A 25,382-nucleotide genomic window follows, 5' to 3' on the forward strand; every position below is an offset into this window, starting at 1 on the left:
ATTTCTGCCCTTTATTGCCTGAAGATAGAAACTTTAACTCTGTTTTGGCTTCTAACTCTAAAGAGCTTTTGGCAGCTCTTTGTTAGCACAAAGTGTGATTACAATCAAAAGCGTACAACTTCACTTAATGGATATTGATGTAAAAATACTTTGTAGAAGAAAAGAAGGGCTGGGATGATAAATGTCTTTTTCTAGCCAAAGCGTTATATGCAGTTTAACTTGAACATATTGTAATTTAAATGGGCACAACATGTCCTAAAACTAGGTATGATCATTTCTGGTATTCAGAACTTTTTAAGTTGACTTTGAGCAATGATTTTCTTCCCTTTCCTTCTCGTGAGACAGTAAGTAGTACTAGTGAAAATGTCTTTGTTCTTAAGCTCAAACTGACTAAAGCAATTGCAAGGGTATGCATGTATATTATTGTGGAAATTGAAAGATGGAAGTAAAAATAGCCAAAGATAATTTCTGAAATACGTGTTTAGATTAGAATTTATTGGAAGCAGAGTTAGAGGCAGCAAAAATTAGAAGCTTTGTAAAATAAGGTAAAAAGAGTTCTCGACAAACAAGTAATCTTCCTGAAGGAATAATTCTTATGAGAAAGTCAGCTGCTGTTTTGCTCTAATGTGTCATAATTATTGACAGAATTGACTTGCTGGACATATTTCTAACAGTCATGCACTAAGCTTTAAATGCAGCAAGTAAATAAAATCCAGGAATCCAGCTGCAGCTCTGCTGGATGAAATTTGGCACAATTTCCTTCTTACTTTCACTTTCATTGAAACCTGGCTCTATATAACAATGTCATGGGCTCAGGACATGCCTCATTTAATGCATACATGACAGGTTTTGTGACTACAATGCATCTTGCAATTTGGGAACTCAAGCGAACTCTAGTCAAATGATGGATTACTTAAGTGGTATGTATTATGCTACCATAATTCATCCAACTTAATGGTGGCTAAAATTACAAAACAAAGTTTTGATAAATACTGATGAGAAATGCATGATAAGTTGTTCATGAACTTAATGTGAATATTTGTCAATGGATGACTATTGTACAAAGAGCGTCTAGTTTTAGGGCTATGTATTAAGTTATTAAGATGACAGACCAGGTAATAGAACATATACTGCAACATAATTATCCTGAACAAATATTTTTAGGCTAAACTGTGCAGGGTTAAAAGAACTTAATAAAATTCTCAATCATTTATTTTTAAGACTCAATGGATCTGAAGTCAAGTAAAATATTGAGCTTTAGGCAAACATTTTTTTTCTCCTGTTTTAAAACACCAGTGAATGGAATTTTGTGATATTCAAGGCTTGTCTTCAGTCATCAGCTGCCTTAGTCCAAATTTTGGCAGTTTCCTTCATCGCAAGTTACCTGAGAAGTGTGACGCATGTAGTAATGCATGTTAGGTACCTGAAGGAAATAATGCCTACTGGGACAGAGTTATATCTGGAAGTTAGAACTTTTTTTTTCTGGGATTATAGTCTTAACTAGAGCCTAGAGAAGAGAAGGCTGAGAAGAGATCTTATCAACGTGTACAAGTATCTGAAGGGAGGGTGTCAAGAGGATGGGACCAGACTCTCTTCAGTGGTGCCCAGCAACAGGACGCGAGGCAAGGGGCACAAACTGAAACACAGGCAGTTCCATCTGAACATGAGGAAAAACTTTTTCACTGTGAGGGTGACAGAGCACTGGAAGAGGTTGCCCAGAGAGGTTGTGGAGTCTCCTTCTCTGGAGATATTCAAAAGTCGCCTGGATGTGATCCTGTGCAACGTGCTCTAGGTGACCCTGCTTGAGCAGGGGGGTTGGACTAGATGATCTCCAGAGGTCCCTTCCAACCTCAACCATTCTGTGATTCTGTGAACTTGGAATTACTTGGTATTATAAGCACTCCAACAAAAAGGCTAAATTTGACAATAGTTCATTCAATGTCATTGCAGAGCAAACAGTACATGATATTAGTAAGAGGAAATGCTGAGAAGGAAGCTTCAGGGCCTGTGGGTGGAAAAGGAAAAAAGCTATTTGAACGTTGGTCAAAACTGTAGACTGTAGTAAACCCTTCAAGACATCACTCTGTTAATGATTATTTGAAGTGATTAACTTCTGTTTTCAGAAAAACATTTAAGTAGTAAACACTTAACTCTCTTCTGCATGTATTGGTGACTTGAAGTGTTACCGCTGGAAAAGAAGTATTGGGGTTCTTGTAGAGAATTCAGCCTTAAAATGTGAAATATGAAGATATGAAAGCCTAATATTTTAAATGCTAATATTTTAAATGCAATTTGACAAGCTGGTGATAGCATGGAGTTTATTCTCTAGGGCTTTCCAGTATGTCTTACAGTTTGCTCCTTGAAGAGTGTTTGTATATTTCTGTGAAGCGCTGCTTGTTTGGTCAGTCTTTTCTTGCATCTATTTAGTTCTCTCATATGCAAGTCAAAATACCTTAAATTCAGAAAGCTCATGATTAGTTTAAGCTTTTGAGAAAATAGCTTTTCTGTTCAGAAAGACTGTCCTATATGGTACTTTCCAATCTCTTTTTAATCCAGCTGTCATTTTGGTCTGAATTTGTTTTGCTTCATGAGTATGGAAATGCCATGACTTGGAATATGCACAGGAATATAAGGCCTGCTCTGTTGATTGATGGTATAAAACAGTGCCTGATCGTTTGCTGGGTTCCTGCAGAGGCTGCAGAACGAGCTGCTTCATGAGGTGGTAGTGTTCTTCATGCCTTGCATGACCTCTCATTAAGGCAAAGGAGAACTTCTCAGATGACTGTGTATGGTAAATTGATCCAGAATTGTTTCTACTAATTGCCAAACGACTCAACTTTAAGACTTTTCCTTACTACTACCAAAATAGGAAGGGAACGAAGGGGAAGTCTTGTGCAAGAACATTGTTAATTCGTACTAGTGAATGAACTTCAGACTACAGAAGTCTTAATTTGTTAGCCATCATTTCAATAAGAAATAGTTTGGGGTCTTAAAGAGAAGACACTAGTACTGGATAAAATCACTATTACAAAAGCGGCAGTCATGCTAGGCATCAGCAATCCTTTAGATAAGTTTGGTAAATGTAAATACCGGTGTATACATCCAACTGCAGAGTCTTGGAATAACAGCCAGTTTTTATGTCAGTTACATCTGCCTCATAAAAGATTAAGCTTCACAATGAAATCAAATTTCTCTTTGAAAACTCAACAAAACTTGTGATCTTCTATTAACTTACCTTTTAGAACCCAGAAATTGTAATAAAGAAAACTTGTCAATGCAACACTCTTGGGCACGTTTGAGGCTCAAGATGATGAACTAAAAACTATTTCTGTTTCTAAGCATCTTTCATGATTAAACATTCCCCTCTTAGCTGTTCAATCTCTGTTCACCTGTTCATCCCACTGTCTCTTCATAAGCCAGCCTCTTTCAAAAGAGATGCCTACACTAAAACAGCAGTAGCATGCTGCTGAAATGATACAACTCCACTAATTGTTCAGTTAGGCACATTTTAACATATAGGATAATGACCTCTAAATGCATACTCTGTTCTGTGTGAACCTTCTGTTTTGTTAGCATTCATTTGTATTTTCTGTGAAATAGTTGGTGAGTTTCTGTACTCTTCCAAGTAGGTATGAGGGTCTGTCTCTAAAAAGTAAGATAAAACTTACTTTCCAGAGTGGAAGACCTCAGAAGACCTTTTTTCAGCATGTTCAAGTGCATTTCTTAGTTCAAATTACTTTCCTTATCAAGTAATAGCATTACAAGCAGCTTTGATTCTTTTCCTAAGATATGTGCACTGTGGAAGTCTTACCACACCATGTCATGTGATGGTTTGAAGCTATGGAACATATATTGTACTGTGGATTTCAACCTAATGTAAGCAAAAGCATATTATATTTTTCAGAATGTTTTAAAGATATTATTTTAAAACTTTAAAATAAATTAATATGGAATGAGAACTGAAACATACAGAGACAGTTCTTGCCACTGCAACCTGTTCATATGTAGATCTGTTCGATCTCCGTTGAACTAATTAGCTTAAACAAAGGCTTTCCAGAGATAATCACTTTGTGAATCTTTTCCTATATTACAGCAACCAGCTTTAGTGTGTTGTTGAAGGTCATATGCTTTGCATAGAGGAGTACTAGGCAGTGCCTAAAATTTGAATGCACAGAGTACAAGTGGATGTATAAGTTAAACTGAATTGTGCAGAATAGGTAATTGTTGGAGCTTTGACTTTTGAAGGCAAATGAGTTGGCTGGAGTGTCTAAAGATTTAATTTTTTTGAATATTAAAATACATTTCCTGTAGACTGATGTCCTCTATGAAGCACGTATGAAATGCAAATTAAGCAATAGGAAAGACTTGGATAAGGGTTCTGTTGGTATACTAGATCCTGTTCATCTGTGCAATAGTAAATGTGCCATTTGTGAACTTTCCTACTTGCATTTGATTGTCAGCGTGCTGATGCAGCAAACTATTACTTCAAGCTGGCCTTAAATTTTACAAATGTAGAACACATTATAGCTTCCTTACAAATAAAACATTTACTCTTACTAAATACTTCTGCCTATGAGGGATTATTTCTGAAGTCCTTTTTGAAGCATGCTTAACTTTCAGGGCTGTCTCAATCGTAGCTTTTTCAGGGAAAGGAAAAGTAACACGACTTTTTTCATAACCATCAACTGTTTAGAGTGTTGTTACAAGAACACTTCAAGAAACATGTTTATCGCTTCTTCTAGATTGGTTGACGCAGTATGGCCTGGTGGCACTAAAATGAGTTTTAAGTCTGTAGTCTTTTCATGCTTTAGTGTAATGTAAACTTCTACATGTAATGTAAACTACATGTAAGTTTCTATTTTGAGTTTAGTATTTTTCTGAGCCAACTGTGAAGGTTCATGAGATTTTGGAATTTTTAGCACTGGCAAATATTATCTAAATCTTGTTTCATGGATTACAATCTTGAATTACTATCTTCATCTGGTGACAAAGCTCACTTACTCAGTAATAAATATTAATTTGATTTGGGTAACCAATCTAAGGTGCAGTACTCTTCATCTGCAGCCATGGTCAAATTGCATCAGTCATAGCAGTCAAACTGTTACAGTCATAGAAGAGCAGAGTCTTTCCAGAGGTAATTGCACAAGTATCTGAATCCTTCCGCCTAGAAGGATGTGTACTATTTCCATAAGGTGTCTCATCAATACAGGTTTTTATTCACTTGAGTATGACAGTTGATAGCTTTAAATAAAGTTACTGAGAGTTTTAATGATATGTAAACATAGGATTATTTAGAAGTTGGTGTGCCTAATAAGACCTACTTCTCCCTCTTAATCATCTTAAGTTCACTTGTTTTGAGCTGGATACTACTACAGCTTTGAATTAAACTTTAAAAAACAGAACTTCAGTAATGGTACTTATTGACTTCCAGGTAGGGTAACTGTTACCTGAATTTAAAATTTGGGATGTTAGCAGACTGGAAGTTTGAAGTGAATTGCTTTCAGTTATTAAACCATGTTAGAGAACAGTTGAAAGTGCCACTATTAAAATTAGTGAGTAATAAGATGCAAATAGATTTAGGGAAGGCTGGAGTGGCCACCACTGATAATGCTTCAGAGTTCATGTTACTCAAATAACCTATCTCAAATCGCTATTGAAAAATTGACTTCAGAAAGGAACACTGATCAAAACAAATAAAATCTTGTGCTAGTTGAAGTGATAAATATAATTACTGTAAGATCTTATGTGGCTTAAAAATATACTTTCTTTTTTGATGGTTGAATTTCACTGCTTTTAATTTCATTATGCATTGCCACCTTCTTACAGAAGTGGACTGTTGGAACTTGCTGTAACAGGAAGCAATTGAATTTTGCAAGGTTTGACATCAGCCTGAGTTGAGGATATTACTTAAAGAAGTTTGGAGTGAAATTCCTCTATAAGGATCAGCAAAGAAACTAGGTTAAGATTGGTCCATCCTGTACCTGTGTGCTGAAAGGCTTTTGTATTGTCTGTTGAGGTAGACATTATTGTTGCCAGGTAGAGATGGGCTCCCAGAGCAGATCCTTTCTGATCTGATTTGGTATAAAAATTGCCATGTTTAACAAAGTATGCAGGATTTGGAGCAAAACTGCTCATTATCCAAAATTTGAAGAGTCTTTCCACTGTTCCTCTGAATTTTTTAGATGGATATGCAGAGTAGTCTACAACACTATTACAGCTGATCTGCAGAACTGCACTGATTTTGTTGTATTAATGCAATGTTATTGAATTTGTGAACCCTAAGGAGATATGTTGGTGAGTTATGACACCACTGAGGTACTTCAGAATGTTTGAGAACCCCTTTCATATAAAGTATTAGTAATAGCTGGTCACTGGACTATTAAGTCTTAACACAAGTAAATCTAGATGCGTAAGAACGATAGGATTGGAATGCAAAGCACAGTATGAACTACTAATTAAGCAGTGTTATCACTCTTGTGGTAACTTGTATATGAAAGCCATATCAAGTCTTGCCATGGCTTAGTAGTAAGTCTCAAAGCATTTCAGTGACTAGAGCTGTACTTTTTACTAACTTTATGTCTATTCTTGGATTTGGGTATATTTGGGCATCAAGAGTGCAGAGTTCCTGTTAGAGGCTTGATTGAGCTTTTCTTAAGTCTAGTCAACATTAATCATAATTGAGGTAAGCTTGATGTAATTAGTTGTGGGGCATTCTGCTTGGTCTGTTCTTGCCTCATTAGCAGCTGCTGCAGCTTCTTCATAGCTATACCAACTTAATTTGCCTGATCTGCTGCTGCTTATACTGCCACAGCTCATGATCAGATGCTAGTTGATAAAGTCTCCTAGGCTACTGGCTGGCCAACAGCCTCCAGCTTTCGGGCATTAGATGAAGATGTGGTGTGGTTTTAAAGAACAGTCTTTCAAAAATGGTTTGCGTGAGTTTCTTCACTTAAAGCGTACTTTGGCAGAGCATGTTATAGTCAGTTTAGAGAACTATGAAGAATGTGTGTTGATCAAAACAATGCCCCTTTAGCATGCAGGTTAACACCATCATTATATTGTAATCCATTTTGCTGTGTCCAGTTACTGTGGAGAAAGTCATGGAGGTTTAAACTGAATTTATAGTTAGTTACTCTTTTGCTGTTATGCATAAAACTTTCAACATACTATATGAATATTGCTTTATGTGTTTTGTATCTCTCTAGAAAACAGCCACAAACAGTGCTCTTAACAGAATCTTGCAGCGATAGGGTTGTACAACTGCTGGAAGTGGGAACAGTCACTCCAGTGTCTTTCAACATTCTTCAGTGCAAACTCCATACTGTGACTCTGTGCTTAAAATGATAAATAATCTATAACTTAATTGTTTTCAGAAGAGATGAGCAGAGGACTGAGACTTTCCTGGAAACGGTCTTTAAAGTTTTGGTAGTTGAGTGCTTGTGCCAAGACCTCTATGTAGACACAGTGGTTTAGCCAAACAGTCTTCTGACCTGACAAGGCAATAGCTGATAGTCTTTTCTTTGTTTGACTCTTGTTTCTAGATGAGCTCCATTAATTTTTGAAATGTGTTTCTTATGAGGCCTGATTTTCTTGGTTCTAGGAAAACGGACATACGACACCTAAAGGTCTTGTTGACCTGGAAGTGTCCAACTTATTGTTCATCTGAGGCTGGCAGCCATGATGTCTCATGGGGACATATATGATTATTTGTGCTCATCCTGCCATGTTATGTTAGTAAAGCTGATCTACAGGTCACTCTGGCATGTCCTGTGCACAACAGATCTATGTACAGACATGTAAAGTATGTGTTCACTGTTCTGTCATGTAGATGCATGTGTTCATACAAGATATGTCAGCTGAGCATAAGTTAAATGTTAAGTGCCTGTTCAGGCTGAGAAACCTGTGGGTAGATGCTAATTTCTCAGCTACAGATTTCTCACAATCAGATGGAAGGCCTGATCGTAGTCTCCCTATCACTTCTGTAGGAAGGTGGTATTGTGCATTTTTTTTGCTCTGTTCAAAGGAAAAAATGCAGATGATGTGTGAGGCCTGAGCTGTGATGAAATAGGATGGAGGGGGCTATAGATGTCATGAAAGTTTGGTCATGAAAGTGCATTAAAACTTAGGTCTGCATCGAGATACATTCTGTGTGCTACAAAAGTACTTCATGTGTGGGTTAGTCTAGTGTTGAAACTGTTATTTTTGAGGTTTACACAATTTGAGTTCATGGGAATGCACAAAAGCTTGCTTAGCTTGAAGTCTATGATGATGGTTTCCTGGTGCTTTGGTGATAAGTTGAGGCTTGTAACTTGAGCGTATCCATGCCCCGTGTGACATCCATTGGTGCTGAATGTTCCAAACTCCATTTTCCTTTGAGACTGGTTTACTTCCTGGTGCTCTTAAAGGTTTCCTGTTGATGATGAACCATATGGATGTCCCAAGCAAAATTCAAGACTTAGAGGCAACAGCTGTTATAAGAACTTAATGATTTAAGAAAGTATGATAATGCAGTAGATTTTGAGACTACAAATATCAGTTTCATACCTTGTCACTCTGCCAGCTGAATGCCTACTAAAAATATTATAGGAAATATGAAGAGCTTGTCCTTAAGCAGAAATTTGTTCTGTAACTTCAATACAAAGCATAGGATTGTATTAAAATATATTTCAGTGTAGCTGCTGTGTAACTGAATATGTATTTATTTATTTTCCTAGACTGTACATGCCATTTGGCTTGGGAACAGAACTCGCCATGGGACAACATCAAAGATACCTCTCCAGAAGGGGTCTTTTACTTGGGTGATGTGTCTGCTCTCCTGACTGTCTTCATACCCAAAGGATTTATTTTCCTTCTGGAAATATTTTAAATTGAAATCTTATTCCTTACTGGAAACTTTCTACACTAAAGACTGCACGCATCATGGGTGATATGGCAAACAACTCGGTTGCATATAGTGGTGTAAAAAATGCTGTAAAAGAAGCTAATCATGGAGATTTTGGAGTCACTCTTTCAGAGCTCCGTTCTCTTATGGAACTTCGAGCTACAGATGCACTGCATAAAATACAAGAATGTTACGGAGATGTACATGGTATCTGTACAAGATTGAAAACTTCCCCAAATGAAGGTAAGTCAATTTTCAGGCTGTTGTTGAAGAAACTCGATTTCAAAAACCTTGAGTCAAGCAAACTAATTCTTTTTATGTAATAAGGTTTATAAAGGTATTTAAGTTATTTAATTTTATAATAAAATACTGCTTCTTACTCCTCTAAGGCAGTATGATAGTTCAATATGTAGTAAATGAGCAAGGGTTTTCAACTGGTCTAACTGCATGTGCCATTTTGCATTAGTGGCAAAGTCGCACTTTGGAAGAAACTTTTTTGATGGGGGGATTCAGATCTGAAGTAGCAATGCAACATGGCAATGTTTAACATAGTCTGAGCATGTAAGTCTTGTGATCCGCTCATGTGACCTGTAGTTCTTAATTCAGATCATGCTATCATAGAACACAGGGTTTTAATAGTTTTATGCAGGGCTTTTTGATATTTGTGTGTTGTTCTTGCATTCCTTAATACAGCAGTTTTAAAATTGGAGACATCTGTTTTCTAGCCTTACTGTATCAAATTCTTAATAATGGGATCCAGCTTTTAAATACACAGTATTTCTGTAGGTTTCACTTTACATAAAATAACTACTTGATACAGCTTTAAGCACTAAGAGGTACTGTGACTTTTTGGTAAGAAGTATGCAAAGTGACCACACAAACTTTATTCTCTTGAAAAAGCATCTTGTTTAAAGAAGTCTTTGCCATTTCAGTCACACTTCACTGAATACCACTGAGCATATCTGATGCTCCTCCTCTCTAGAATTGTTGCTTCAAGATAGACTGTGTAAATGTTAAGGTTAAAAAATAATAATAATAAAATAAAATTTAGTCTCCTCACTAAGACCTTTCCAGCACTTTTCTTCAAGATCTGCTTATCTTACATTGTTCTGCTCCAGCTGAAATGAAAGCTGAAGGCTATCAGAAAAGAAATATATTCAAGTCATGTCACTTATGCTATTTGAGCTATAGTTAGTATCCTGTACAAATCTTTCTTGCATATGGTTATGTAACATTAATAACTCAAGTTTAATGGTAAGTCATGCTGTTGCTAGTAATTCCGAAGATCCGAAATCAAGATTTTGGCAAATTGTGGTGTCTCAGTGTTTAAGTGCTCATGTAACTGTTATCCAATGCAGCTTAATGTTGCTGGCAGTGAAGCACCTGCTCTCTTAATCCTGGAAAACTATTGCTTTCTAGTCTTAAATGCTACAGAAAGGTTTGTCTCCTTGCATCGAGAACAGCCTGCTAATGCCTTAAGGTACCTTTGGGTGCATCTACATTTTGTCTCAGGTTGCTTTTGAAGCCAAACTCCTGATGTCCCTTCTGATGTTCGCATCATGAAATGGTGTCAGCATGTGAACTGGATTCCTCTTACTGAACAGAAGGATTTCTCTAGGAGATCAGCTATTAAGAGTGACCTGCCAGTGAGTGTTCAGTGCGTGGGACTAGACCAGAGCTAGTCTGAAGAAAATTTAAAACATGAGTAGTGCAAAATTTTGGTGATGGAAAGAGCTGTAGTTTTCTACAAACAGAAACTGAAGCAAGGGTTAAATCCTGTTTTACAGTAGTCTGCAAGGCGTCTGTTCAAGGACTACTATTACTGCAAGTAGATGAATGCATGATTGTAGGTGGCCTTGATGCACCGGGCACAAAATACCTAGGAAAATGCAGAATTCACATTCTTTCTCATCTGCTAACATGGTTGTTAAAATGAATCATGAGTGTGAATGTACTGAAACTAGAATAGCTAGATGACCTGTTTCTGAAGCAGGGCTTGAGCTGTAGCGATTGTTCTACTGTACTGAAAATTGTGATCAGAGCCTTTCCTTTTAAGAAGGATTTGACGTTTACATGTATTTAACTGATGATCACAGGACAGTGCAATGACAAACTTGATAAAAGGGCATAATTTTGAAGTGCAAAAGTAGCTCATAAATGTGACAGACTCAGCAGTTAAACTTGGTAATTAGCTCTAAAAGGTTAAGAAAGATGGGTTACAGAAAATAGTGTGCGTCTTCTGCAAAGGTGGTGTTTTGGTTCTAAATCATGACAGGAATTTTTAGAGAAACAACTTTTCCTTTATAAGATAAGTTGCTATGAATTCTCTTGGAGATATTACAGTGTAGAGTCTTTGCAAGAGTAATACTAGCACTCTTTATTGTCAAATTCAAGTTGTAAGAATATAAATGGAGAGATTTCCAGTGGAGAAAATCTATGCAAGGCTATGTAAACGGCTCAGTATCATAGAAGCTCTAGTTTTGTCGAAACTTGTGTATAAATCTGCAAAGACTTACTACGTGGCTTCCTACTCGGAAGCTATCTGTATGACACAATATGCTGACTTGCATAACTGCTAGTGGCTTCATAGAAAAAATACAGATAGCTCTGAAATACCATACAGTGGATGAGAACACCTTGTGTGATTTCTTGCTTTGAAGCTATTGACAGTGTAAGGCAACATGTTTTCAGCCAAAAGGTGGATCAAATCTACCTGACTTGAAATGAAAAATGGGAATTATCCTTTACCAGTGCTACTAGAAAAGACACTCTGAGCAGACTTTACTGCTTAGTATTTAACGTTTGTCATGTCCTTTATGTGTACAAATGTATGCATATACAAATGTGTACGAATGCAGTTGTTCCACAAATACCAAAAGTAGTAAAATCCCCACTATATTCTGGGGAGATGGACCACCAAAACATCAGTGTTTCCACAGATCTACATCATCTTGATTCTATAGTAGTATCTACTTCTAGATTTCCAATAAATAATTTTTAGACAAAGCATGAACTAGTCACTTCCTCAGTATTTTTCCATCTTAAAGCCAAATCACATAAATGACCCTCATTAAAATACATAATGAACAATATAATGCAGTAGTTAGACCTCAGGCCTGTCCGTTATGAACGGTTGAATTACTTGCCATGTGGTAGATGTAGCAAGCTCAGTAATTGTACACAATTGCTTATTGTAAATACTAAAAATTCAAATGCTTTTTTGTCTTTGCTAGGCTTATTTACTAATCTTTCAAGTGGTGCTGGTAATACTTTGACTTTAGGTTTGTTAGAAAATGCTTTTCATTCTTCAGAAGCCTTTGCTGTATACTTCTTCCTGGTACCCTGTGAAGAAAGGAAGAAAATGGTGTCGCAGGCATTATGCAACTAATCTTCTGAACTCTGCCATTTAGGAAGGATGAGATAACTGGCTTCTGATACAAAATAGCAATATATTGTGGCCTTTTGGGATGGCCAACCTGTCCTGAGTTTGTCTAGATCCTCTAATACGACTTAATTCTGAAAATGGTCTCGCTGTGTTCCTTTTTTGAGTTTGAGAGAAACAGTAAGCATCTCAAAGCTTAGACTTCAAGCGAGAAGTGTATTGTTATAGCTAAACAGTAAAAGTGCTCCTTTGTATTAAACCTCTAGAGTTGTGAATCTAAGAATGCTAGAACAAATCTAACATATATGCTGAGTATGTTTATTTCTTTTTGATGTTGAAATAATCTACACATTTTGCTTTTCAGTTAAACAATTATTTAGCAGTTTTTAGCATTTAAAACTGAGCTTCATGCTTCAGTAGGCTTTGAAAAGTGTCTTGTTATATCATGTGATGCTTTAAGGACATGTCTGTCAAAGATGTGTCCATTAAGAAATACCACTCTTTCGCTATGAAAACCAGTTGCAATTGTCAGTATTCTTAATTACCTAGTATGTTTATAAGGCCTTGATGTAACTAAGTGATTGGGTTAAATGTTGAAAAATTGTGATTAGGAAAACTGTTATCTTTAAACAGATACTGATCATAACCTTTGTGGGACAAGAGGGTTGAAGTATCTAGAACTCTGGTTGGTATATAGCTAGAATTGTGGCCACTTTGCCTTCAGAAAGGAGTTGGTTGATAAGTACAAAATAGTGTTAGATAGGTGGAAACTGCTGAAGAAATAAACAGGAGGTATATATGGCAGACATTGAGTGAATGGTGTTGTACTAAATATGCTTGGTACTCCTTTATCTTTAAGGACTTAGTTAACTCTTGAAGTGTGTCATGCCTTCTAGTGAAGGCCTCTGACTCTTAACTGCTAGTGTCCCTCAAGCATGGTCCTGGAGTTGAGGCAGTGAAAAGGATTCTTAAAGAAATATGCCAAGTAAGAAGATTGGTACAAAGTTTAGGTGACAAACCATAAGGGATCCACTGGAAAGTGCCATGTATGGGCTTTCTTTTTATATGAGAGAAGGTATGAAGAGACTCAAGCTTCAGAACAACAAGCAGCTGCTGTCCAGGTAGAAGGATGTGGCAGCACCATTACATGGCTTCCTGTCACCACATGATGCCTGGATGACTTCACCAGACTTATGATAAATGTTAGATTAATTGTAGAATCCTAGGATGCTATCTCTGAATACAGAATCCCTACGGTGGGAACCAGAGTTGGCTTCTCAGGCTGTGATCTTGTTAAAACTGTGATGCTACTCAGTCTTTACAGTAGCAACTCTACTAATAATCTTGTCTTTCAAACTGTTTACTTTGTACTGAGGTATGCCTGTTGCTAGTACTCTCTTGCTATGTCATACTAAGTGCAAGTAGGTAGACTTTCAGCTTAGTTTACATTGGCAAAGTGTGATTTATTAAATGTAGTTATTTGCTGTAGTGGAACTGATTAAGGGTGATACTTACATAATTGTGTTTAATGTATAGTTTTTCAGTATTATATATGAGTATGTAATACATACGAGTATGTACAGAGTAGCACTTGATTCCCCTTCATGAATGGGTGATCTTAATCACTTCTAATGTGAAGGTGAAAGGCAAATAAGCATCACTAACTTTGTCTTCTTATTAAATAGGTTTAAGTGGAAATCCAGCAGATATAGAAAGGAGAGAAGCAGTGTTTGGGAAGAACTTTATACCTCCTAAAAAGCCAAAAACATTTCTTCAATTAGTATGGGAAGCACTACAGGATGTTACACTAATTATATTAGAAATTGCAGCCATAGTATCCTTGGGCCTTTCTTTTTACCAGCCTCCAGGAGGGAATGAAGCATGTAAGTAAATGTTTTAAAAAGTTGGTATCTACCTATATTATGTTACTAATTTTCCTGGTCCAGCACAGCTATCCTGTAAATCTGATGGGGGTAGCAAGTCTGAAAAAGCAGCTTATTATTCCTTATTGAGAGAATACTACTAAAACTCTAATTTGCCTTAAAATGGCAACATGAGTTTTCCCAGGTCATTTTCCAGGCTGTTGATAACAAAAATAATAAATACAAAGTGCTTAGTGAAGTATTTAGTGAAGTAAAAGCAGCAAAAACAGTAGATTGTCTTGAATCCAGTCATGTTTCTGTGCAAGTGTTTTGTTAGCTTTGCCTCAAATATATTTAAGCAATTTATAATTTGTCATGTGCTTTCTGTGGAGAGTCAGCATATCTTAAATTTTCCTTGACTTAGACTTTGACATTGATAACTTTCCAGTTTAAAAAATGAAAGCTTATTTGTAGTTCTAAACAAAAGATGGAGGGATCTGGCCTTTGTTGAACTGAACTTTTGCAATAAGATCTGGCTTATTAAGATAAAAGTGAGGTAGGAAATGTTCACAAAACAGAAGGTGGATAACTAGTTTTCTAGTCTGGCCTTCTTATGCCATCATTTAACAAGATAATAAGGACTGGGTAGCTTCCTGTATCAGCTTCCTTTGTGTTCAGACAAGCAGGGGTATAAATTCTAGGTGATATAACTTCATGCACCTCTAACTTTCAGGTTCTCTAGCTTTGTGATGTATTACCCCTGAAATTAAATCTACAGTTGTAAAGAAGGCTAGCTAGTAATATGTTCTTTTCTTTGGCTAACTTTTTTGTTTTATGAAGTAACTGTTTATGTTAACTTGCATTTAAAATCTGTGTTCTACAGTATGCGGATCAGTGAATGTTGGTGAAGAGGAAGAGGAAGGGGAAACAGGCTGGATTGAAGGAGCAGCAATCCTCCTATCTGTAGTTTGTGTGGTATTAGTAACAGCTTTCAATGACTGGAGTAAAGAGAAACAATTTCGGGGATTGCAGAGCCGAATTGAACAAGAACAGAAATTCACAGTCATCAGAGGTGGCCAAGTCATCCAAATACCAGTAGCTGACATAATCGTTGGAGATATTGCACAAGTGAAATATGGTAAATATATTTTTAAGTTAAACAGTTAAACTTTTTTTTTTCAGTAAGGAACTGAAGTCAACATCCCTAATGATCTGTTTTAGGTGATCTCTTACCAGCTGATGGTGTACTCATTCAAGGAAACGACCTCAAAATTGATGAAAGCTCACTGACTGGAGAATCTGACCATGTTAAGAAATCTCTGGACAGAGATCCTATGCTGCTTTCAGGTGTGTGACATTTGAAAATTCTTGAAGAAAGTGATAAGTTTTGGGGGACTGGTTATTTAAAGTTTTGAGGTTAAAATCTAGCAACCTGGACCTTATCTATGGTGACTCCTAGAAGTATCCAGAAACCATAGCACAAGAAGTGCAAAACTCCATCAAAGTGACCTGACTCTTAAAACTCACAAAAATTCTTGCTTGTACAGTTGCCTTTTTCTCTATTTATTTTCCAGATAATTTTGGCAGTTAAATCTCTTGGAAAATGCAGTAATTTATGCATGGTCTTATAGGTTCTCAAACTTTGTATTAAAAAAACTATTTACTTTATACTCTGCAGTACAACTGTTGAAGTTTCAGTGGAAAACCTGATGCAATCTTTCAGGTACACATGTGATGGAAGGCTCTGGAAGAATGGTAGTTACTGCTGTAGGTGTGAACTCTCAGACTGGAATCATCTTTACTTTACTTGGGGCTGGAGGAGATGAAGAGGAGAAGGAGAAGGAAAAAGAGAAGAAGGACAAGAAAAGTAGGTATCATAATCTTAAAGGGCTGGGAAGGGAGGGGTGAACTGAATATTACTGGATGCAAAACTGTTTTAGTTATTTGGAGCCAGAAAAGTTCCCGGTAAACTTCTTAATACCTCATGCTTTCTGTATATTTCACAGATGAATGATCCAGTGACCTGAAAGTGTACGCTACTGTTAATAACTGTTGTTATATGGATTTCTAATTAAACTTCAGTTATCATTCGATCAATTATAGGTTGAAAAATTGTAACTCCTAACCAGCCTTATGGCATGTAAATTGTTACGCTGCTATCTTGTGCAACTTCTATATGCATTCATGTTTCATAGCAAACACTTGTTTATGGCAAACAGTTTATTAGCAACAATTGAAGCTAATGAGTATCTAGTTCTGCTTTTAACAGATGGGAAATGTCCTGTATAGTGAGTTCTTTTATGGCAAATGTGCCACTTGAAGGGGAACAGCTTGAATCATTGATAACATAGTGCTGAGTTTGTGTATAACTTAAACATAAATATGACCTACTTTGGTGAAAGGTGAGTAGACAGTCCTTTCCTGCCAACACTTTTCTTCCAGAGTTGAAACTTTGAATGCTCAGATTTATGTAAGACAGAAACCTAGTGACCTTTTTCTCTAAATTTCCCCTCCACCCCAGCCTCCCAAAAGAGAGAAGCTTATACCACAGAGCATCTTAGAGCCTTTCTGTGAAGTGCAAAATGGGATATCTTCCTTACTTTGAGGGGCTTGATCAATAATCAGTATTAAAAGATCACTTTTCTAGGCCATAGCTTTTATCCTATCTGTATAAGAATCAGAGCTTAGTAAAGTTAACTAGTAATGCTTTGATGCTAGCTCTTACAAGGCATGGTCAGGACAGAGCTTCATCACAGCAAAATTCTTGTAGAAACTGTTGTGAGGTCTACTGGATGAGACTGAGCCTACAAGGACCCTTGCCAGAAAAATATACTCCTTTGTTAGAGTAACAGAAACAGTAATGTAAAGCCATACAGAAATGTGTTTAGGAATCACAGTGGTCTTCAAGTTAAGGAAAAGGTTGTTGAAATGTGTGCTCTGTGCAGGACCTAGGATTGAACTGTGCTTCTGTCTGGTTGGCCTAATCCATAAATACTTAAATCTTTAGCCCTTCTTGAAATTTACTTCCAGTTTATAGTTAGAGTTTCAAGCTCAAGTGGTATAATGAGGAGTAAAAGTTGAATTGCAGCACTGCAGGATTTGTATAGAATAGTTTCCTTTTTCTCTTACAGAGGAAGGAAAAGGAAGCAAGCAATACACCAGCTGCTGCAGGAGATATGGGAAAGATCATAGCTCTCGTATTCTGCCACTATATATTATTCTATAAGAAGAAATCTTTTTGGAAGATAGTGCTTTGGTGTGTTCTAGGGCCTGAATACTTGTTTGTCTCCTGAGATGGATAGCTTCCTCTTTTGCTTAAGCTGGAAGCATGAGAACCTGAATTTTACCAAGGAGAATCTTAAACTAAATTGACTTCTCTGTGAATGTTAAGGAGATTAAAGTGGCTATTTTTAGTTGTCTGTATCTGACTTGGTTCAGAGTGAAAGCCTACAGAGATACAGGGAGTTAGGAGTATCTCAAGTATAGAATTTTGTTAGGAATGTTAGGAAAGACAAAAGAACTGGGAGAGAACAAATACTAAGTTAACAGATAACAATGAGGTCTTAAACTGAGTGAAGTGACACCTTCTGGAGAAGACAAACATGTTTTTCTCCTCAGCTATTCTGAGGATGCTGGAGGGAGTCTCTTATGTGTAGAAATTACACAGAGGACATAATTGATGTCATTGCTTATCAGCGAGTAATACATCAGAATTACATATGTCAGATACTTGCTAGTGAGGCTGCAAACTGTGGGTTTTGTTCAAGTTCCTCAGTTTCCTGTTTTCATTTCAAGTAGTTACTGTAACCTTGGCTTTCTCTAGTTATGAGAAGAGCTGACACTTTTTCTGTAGATGGGGTAATATCTAAAACCTGTTAACCTAAAAACCCAAGCAAAAAAGGTAGTGACCCCCATAAACTACACATATGATGCATAGTTCTTCTAGTTAGATTTAATACTTTATTCATGAATCAATATTCATTATTCTAATGTCCTTCTTTATGATCTCTTGCTGAACTCCATTTCTGAACAGAGGTAGGAGCGATATTTTATTATGAACTTGAACTCTTCCGTTAGTGCTCTAACATTGGTATATTGCCAACAGATTATCTTCATGCTTGTGTAAATCGGGTTAGCATAGATCCAGTAATCCAGTGCTCTGCCTCCATTAAGCTTTGGTGTGGATTTATAAATATTTTATACTGCAGTAGCTTCTGCAGTGTTGTACAAGAGTAGTGCTTCCGGAAATGAGATCTTACAGTTAATTATAGTAGTAGTCAGATAAATTTGTCAAGAGTTGGAAGAACAAAGAGTGAGACTGAGGCCACCAGAATCACTTTAACATAGCAAATTCCTTTTCTAGAAAAAGAGCTTAGGCAAGCCTTTTAAACGTTTCCCTCAGAGGTAAATTGCTACCCTCTGCAATCACCTTCCCACCAAACATATTTCAATAGGGCAGCAGTCTGGCCAGGCCAAGCCTTCTGCTGTATTTCTACCTATTCGCTTATGAATGTCTGTATCAGTCGTCTGTGCAAACTTAACTATAATAATATAATACTGCAGGAAGTCTTGTAAGGGAAAACTGAAGTCCAAAGAACTGATGTGAGCTGCTGCTTGCTGCCAAATGTACTGTATAGTATTGTTGACTTATATTTGAAGTCTCAGTTATGTCAGTCTTCTGTCTCCAGTGTTTCAGATATCTATTTTTTAAATGCAGTTGCTTTAGTGCTTTTTTATTTTTTATATTATTATTATTTTTTATTTTCATAAGCCTAAACATAGAAATAGACTTTGCATGACTGACTTAAAATATAACTTGTTCCCCTCTCCCCTCCCTGACAGGTAAAAAGCAAGATGGAGCTGTTGAGAACCGTAATAAAGGTAAATGCAGTTTCTGTGCTCCTTTCTTAAAGTCCTTATTTTCTGAGAGTGTATATAATAAATACATACTTCATATGAAAATACATACTCAGTAGTTAAGTCCAAAATGTTTATGCTAATGATAGCATAAGTGAATCTGAATAAAACAATTGCTTAAATGAACATGAGAGTCTCCAAATGGATACTGTGGAAGTAACAGTTAGCAGTGATTTTGAAGCTATCTTGTTTAAATATTCAAAGATGTTAGGGCATCACTGGATAGAAGGTACCAAAATACTGATGTTTAGTGGAGACTGGGATTATTGAGCTTTGTAAGTACCATTGACTTCAGGTATTTCAGAATGGCTAAACTTTATTTGCTCACTACTTCTAGCTAAAGCTCAGGATGGTGCAGCCATGGAAATGCAACCATTGAAGAGTGAAGATGGTGGAGATGGAGATGAGAAAGACAAGAAGAGAGCAAATTTGCCAAAGAAAGAAAAATCCGTTCTCCAAGGCAAACTTACAAAGCTAGCAGTTCAGATTGGCAAAGCAGGTATGATTTAACACTACTGTCTTTATTTGATGTTATGCTTGAATAAAGTTGGAACTTAAATAGCTCATAAGAGGATAACTTCAGTAGCTAGCCTGGACCAGTTTGACCATTTTAAGTGCAAAGTAGCAAGGTATGCAATTATGCTTCATGCACGAAGTGTGCTGATGGTTTGTCAGACTGCATTATGGTTTGTTTGTTTTTTTTCTTCTTGATTTAAATAAACTCGCAGTTTAGAGTCTCAGCTTCTAGGACAGAACATTCCAACTTCATACTTTCATAACAGTTGCCCAGTGTGATCTTTAGAAAGGTATGGCACTTAATGATTCACCTAGAGAACTATAAATTGACTTAGTCAGGTATGTGGAAAAAGTAGTAGAGACAGTCAGGTTCTCTCTGACACTTCCAGAGGCTTAGGATTTTTAACTTAACATATGCCCCACCAGTAATAACAGTTTTACTGACTTTCCTATTTTTTCATTTCTGTTACTTTCTCTATCAGCTAATTTTTCAGCTATCTGTCAAAATATTTGATAAACTGTTGCTTATTGAAGATAAACTAAGACAGCAATGTAGCTCAGTGCTCAGGAATCCCTGAGACTAAATTCTAGGCTATATTGCCTAGCATGCAGAGGTTTAATTCCAGTATTTCAGGCTTTATTTTGCTGCATGTAGAATTGTTGAAAGATTCATATTAGAAGGGACCTCTGGAGGTCTTGTGAACAATCTCCAGCTTAAAAAGGGCCGGCTTCAGCATATGTGTTGTAAGACAGTTATGGAGTTGAGGACAAAGCAATAAAACTTCTAGCTTTAGCACTTTATAGTTATGTATCTCATTGTTCTTTTTCACTGAGAAACTTGTACTAACAAATACTGAATAAAACCTCCATGATATGTTTAATGTAAATTATCTTCAGTAGTGTTGTTCTCAAGTTTTTTTCATGTCTCTCATAAGTAAGAACCCTTGCTGTTCTTTTTGTACCTTTTGACCTCTTCTAATTTCCTACACACTCTTAATGTTAATCATCAACTTTATGCATGCATTTTTCTGTCCTGCTTCTTTGGGTTGTTCCTTACTGAAGTATTTTTCTGTGAAGAACTAACACCTCAGTGATTCCTGTTCCTCTATTTGCAGCCAAGCCTGTTTTCCTTCATTGCTTTCCTGTGCTGTCTTAAGTGTGCCACCCAGCTTGCTAACAGTAGTTTCTCCAATTTACCCTCTCCAGTTATTTCCATTTTATTGAACACTGTACTTACCTTCCATACTTAATATCCGACCCTCCCCAGGAAGTGGGGTATGAACTGTTATCAGCTTTCTGAGTAACACACCAGTATCATCACTGAAGACCTGTTGAATTCGTTATCATTCTGCTTAATCATAGATACTTAGATACTAATCTTTCCTGTTCACAATTAGATCTAAACTTTTCAACTAAGTGAAAGCAAAACAATTTTTTTTTTTTTGGTAAAAAACTGCATGAGGAAAATAGTCAAATTGGAAGTCAGAACTGCTCTGCACTACCCCTATGCTTCCTGACCTGCCTGTCTAAAAACTTTAACTGTAAACTAAATTCCATAAAGGCAGAAGTCTTTGTACTTGACTTATGCAGAGTCTGTATTGACAAATGTTTAAGATGACATCTGAAAATGGTTTATTCTCTTTTTGATAAGGTTTATTGATGTCCGCAATCACAGTCATTATCCTTGTGCTATATTTTGTGATTGATACCTTCTGGGTTCAGAAGCGACCATGGCTTGCTGAATGTACACCAATTTATATTCAGTACTTTGTGAAGTTTTTCATTATTGGAGTTACGGTCTTGGTGGTGGCAGTACCAGAAGGTCTTCCACTTGCAGTCACTATATCCCTGGCTTACTCTGTTAAGGTAAGTGGGCAGAGGGGGAACAGACTTTAAAAGTAGGTAGGTGAATTCATCAGCCCTAAACTCTCGGTTGAAACGTGCTGCATCAGAAGCAGCATGTTTCTAAGAGACTGAGGGAGGCTCGCTTTCCTTTCTTCACTTAACTGCACAAGAAATCCACCACAGTATTTTTCTTAATCTCAGAATTCACACTAACCTAAACAGTAAGCAGTGACAGCCTATTGTCACCAACTAAAGATGATGGTGTTTTGCCATTTGGATTCATGTTTTCTTACGGGGTGTGAGGTCTGTTTAGTCCTCTGATACAATGTTATGATGTTAACATTAGCCTAGCATTTGCTTATAATAAATTGATGTATTAGAGTTTGTAAATAATACAAACTTCTGTAAAACTTAACTTTCACCTAACTAATATGTTAAACAAGCAATTACTGAAAAAGTTTTTAGATTATTACTCCTTGAAGACTGGGAATGACTTCTTATTCTGTTTCTGAATTTTGCAGAACATAGCATGGTATTCATTATATAGCATGCTTTTTAAACTCATGTTCTTTGTCATCTAACACTTCTTCCTGCTTCAGCATCCTGAAACTGTTTTGAAAATGTCATTATATAGACAATGGCTGTGTATGCTCTGTTTTAAAACTTTACCAACTTACAGTACTAACTTGTAGTAGCCTTCCTATTGTAGTATTTGAATTTACTCTGCCACTTCAAGGGTAAAATGCTACCCAGACCTGCTAGGTAAAGACTTTAAAGCAATGTTAGACTTGTGAAACTTGTGTACTGTTCACTCTCCTAGCAGAAATACTAGGACTCCAGTTTGTATTTGATGTTAAGTCTGACTGTAGCATCTTTGAAATATATATCATGTGATGCTCTAGTAAGTCTGTGGTATAGCTTATTTGGCCTTTTCTTGTAAGAGGAAAGAACAATGGACTTCAGACAACAAATGGAATTTTTGCCATTCAAGTGAGTTCCATCTCACTTGTTAGAGATGTTTTAACATTGTATCTGGTAAAGCTCAATCTGTGCCTCCGCTCCACTTCTACAGAATATCAGAAACTACTTCCTCATAATAGTCTGAGTAAATTAATAGTTTCAGTTTGATTGACATGCAGATGTGGGAGATTAAGACTGTATCTGGGGACTTTGTTCAAAATGCAGGTTCTTGTGACATGATAGACTTGGAGAAATCCTTACAGAATAGGGTACAAATTTTTACTCTGTAAGATGCTAGATAACTTAAACGCTATGTGTATGCTGAAACTGCAGTCTAAAACTTGACGCCCTAAACGAGAATTTCTGAAACATGAACTAAGTCACGACTGGTTGTTGACCTTTTATCTTTTTAGAAAATGATGAAAGATAATAACTTGGTGAGACATCTGGATGCATGTGAAACAATGGGTAATGCAACAGCTATTTGCTCAGATAAAACTGGAACATTGACCATGAACAGAATGACAGTGGTCCAAGCCTACATCAATGAGAAACATTATAAAAAAATTCCAGAACCAGAAGCTATTCCAGAGAAAACTATGGCTTATCTCGTGACTGGAATTTCTGTTAACTGTGCTTATACTTCCAAAATTCTGGTAAGTGGATTTCCTCATTTTAATGAAGGCATCTAAATATGTTCCTCAAAATATCCAAATTGTCTGGTGGTCACATGATAGGCAGTTGCTAAGTTTGTGTGTGGCAAAAAGCTGTGCAAGACTTTTTGCATCTGCTGCAAATTACTCAACAGTTTATTTGGAACTAAACTTAAAATTGGCTTATATATAATTGTTTTGATTTGGTGATTCAAAGATGATCTCAGGAAGCTTAACTTTCTTATAAAAAGGTAAATTCATAGTTGTGTCTAAATTTGTTTTATAGGGAGGGGCTACTTGGTCAGCGTCTTAGTTCAGTTTGGGTGCTGCTTCAATGTAGAATTGTGAGAGTAGTGTAATGTTGCCTAGAATGTAATGAGAAACTGCAAGTGCAGATAGTGACTTTGGATTTTTATTCCAGATAATATTTCCATGAGTCTGTAGATTATAGAATTCTAACACATTTGCTCATAACTTACTGAGCCTTCCAAAATATTTTGAAATAAATAGAATGTACTGTGTTATGTATTATAAATACTGGCCTCCTTAATGCTGTATTTGGCTCTTCGCTAATCCCTTTGGCTGATTTATGAACAACACCTTAATTTCCCTTTTGCGTGTATCATATTTTCTGCAACTCGAAACATAGTTTCCTTGCTATTCCAAGATGTTGCATAACTTGAATTGTTTAAGGCAGTAAAAATAATTAGGTTTTAGCTTTCTTTTTCTAAAAAAAAAAAACAAAAAAACACTTCAAGAGTCAGTAGAGCCTTCTTCTGTGAACGCTTTCTACAGGAATAGCAGTAAAAACAGCAGTCTGAAAGCTGCTTTTCTTCAACCAGAAAAGATGGTATCTCTGCAAGAATTTTGTCAAGACAGCTGTAGTTGAGAGGGCACATAAAGATCACAAGTACCTATTTCTCAAACTAGACTGAAATACTAATGAGTTGGACTGAAGTTTCTCACATGCTATCCTTTCAAAACAGCCTCTTATAAAGAAAAAACATAGCTGCATACAAACTGACCGGGTCCCCTACTATTACAATTTTAATCAAATTATATCCAATGCAGTGTGGTCTAAGTTAGTCTGTTTTACAGAACTGCACAATTGCTGTGGTTGTCAGGGACCCCTGGAGATCATCTAGTCCTAGTCAAAGCAGGGTCAGCTACAGCAGGTTGCTCCAGACCATGTCCAGTTGGGTTTTGAATATCTCCATGGATGGAGACTACAACCTCTCTAGGGGACCTGGTCCAGCATTCAACCACTCTTAACAGAGAAAACCTTTTCTAGTCTTAAATGGAATTTCATGTATTTCAATTTCTGCTCATTGCCTATTGTCCTTTCACTGGACAACATGACATGGCAGGCCATGAGAAGAGTCTGGCTCAGTCTTCTTTACACCATCCCATCGGGTATTTATGCACATTGATAAGATCCCCCCGAGCCTTTTTTTTTTTCCCCTCCCAGTCCCATCTTTCTCAGCCTCTCCATGTATGAGAGATGCTCCAGTCCCTTCATCATCTTTGTGGCCCTTTCCTGGGCTTACTCCAGTATGTCTGTCTGTCTTGTACTGGGGAGACCAGAACTGGGTACTTCATGTTTTAAAGGTTTGAATATTCAGTACAGCCAAATGTGTAGTTTGCAGCACAGTTGACTGCCTTAGCCTTAATGTAGTTGTGATCTAGATACTTGAAGGGATGTCAGGCTGAATAAGCGCTTCTGCCATTTTTGCCACAAACTGCAATGTTACAGCTACAAAAGCTCAGAAATATATTTAGAAAAATACTGAGACATATATACTGCTAGTAAGTGCATGTTCCACATTACTGAAACAAGAACTAGTTCTGGTATTGGCTTCTAACAGCTTGGAAAATGGAAAGACTTCAGAAAAAAAGTCAAATAGGCCATGGCCTGGAAAACAGAACTTGTAGTGAGACTTCAGAAGCTTAAAGACTTGTTTTATTCAATGGAAGGCTAACAGGTGATGTGGTCATGGTCTAAATCATTAAGGAAGGACTATTACAGGAGAGGATGCCTTAATTTAGCAGAAATAAAGTCATTTAGTATGCTTAATTTTCTCAAACTTATCCATGCTTTTTAATTGCAAACTTACTGAAGGATCTGTTACATTCAAGTGATTCAGTTAGATATCTCAAGCAATGGAAAATGCCTTTTAGAAAGGTCATTTTGGGATTTGATACAAACTTAATGGGCGATTTTGAGTCTGTAACAAAGGGATTGTAAGCCTAAACAGGTGCAAAAGGTGCCTTTAAAAGCCAGCAGTATGACTTTGGCTCGTGACTCATGGGAATTTACAGATTAATCATTGCAAAAGTGAAACTTCCCCATCCTAGAACTAAGCTTT

The 25,382-nt window shown here is 36.8% G+C and overlaps 1 protein-coding gene across 3 annotated transcripts in view; it reads left to right on the forward strand.

Moving 5' to 3' along the window:
* ATP2B1 (ATPase plasma membrane Ca2+ transporting 1) overlaps positions 1-25,382 on the forward strand; it is a 66,757-nt gene that overhangs the window by 21,847 nt on the left and 19,528 nt on the right. For all 3 annotated transcript variants that reach the window (XM_067312745.1, XM_067312752.1, XM_067312760.1), the window contains exons 2-10: positions 8,715-9,124; positions 13,949-14,146; positions 15,009-15,263; positions 15,347-15,472; positions 15,849-15,992; positions 18,968-19,006; positions 19,380-19,541; positions 21,210-21,424; positions 22,777-23,019. In XM_067312745.1, coding sequence (XP_067168846.1) covers positions 8,920-9,124; positions 13,949-14,146; positions 15,009-15,263; positions 15,347-15,472; positions 15,849-15,992; positions 18,968-19,006; positions 19,380-19,541; positions 21,210-21,424; positions 22,777-23,019 — 1,587 coding nt within the window. In that variant the 5' untranslated portion in view covers positions 8,715-8,919. The remainder of the gene's footprint in view (positions 1-8,714; positions 9,125-13,948; positions 14,147-15,008; positions 15,264-15,346; positions 15,473-15,848; positions 15,993-18,967; positions 19,007-19,379; positions 19,542-21,209; positions 21,425-22,776; positions 23,020-25,382) is intronic.

Source organism: Apteryx mantelli, chromosome 1, assembly GCF_036417845.1.
Source record: "Apteryx mantelli isolate bAptMan1 chromosome 1, bAptMan1.hap1, whole genome shotgun sequence".
Lineage (NCBI taxonomy): Eukaryota > Metazoa > Chordata > Aves > Apterygiformes > Apterygidae > Apteryx > Apteryx mantelli.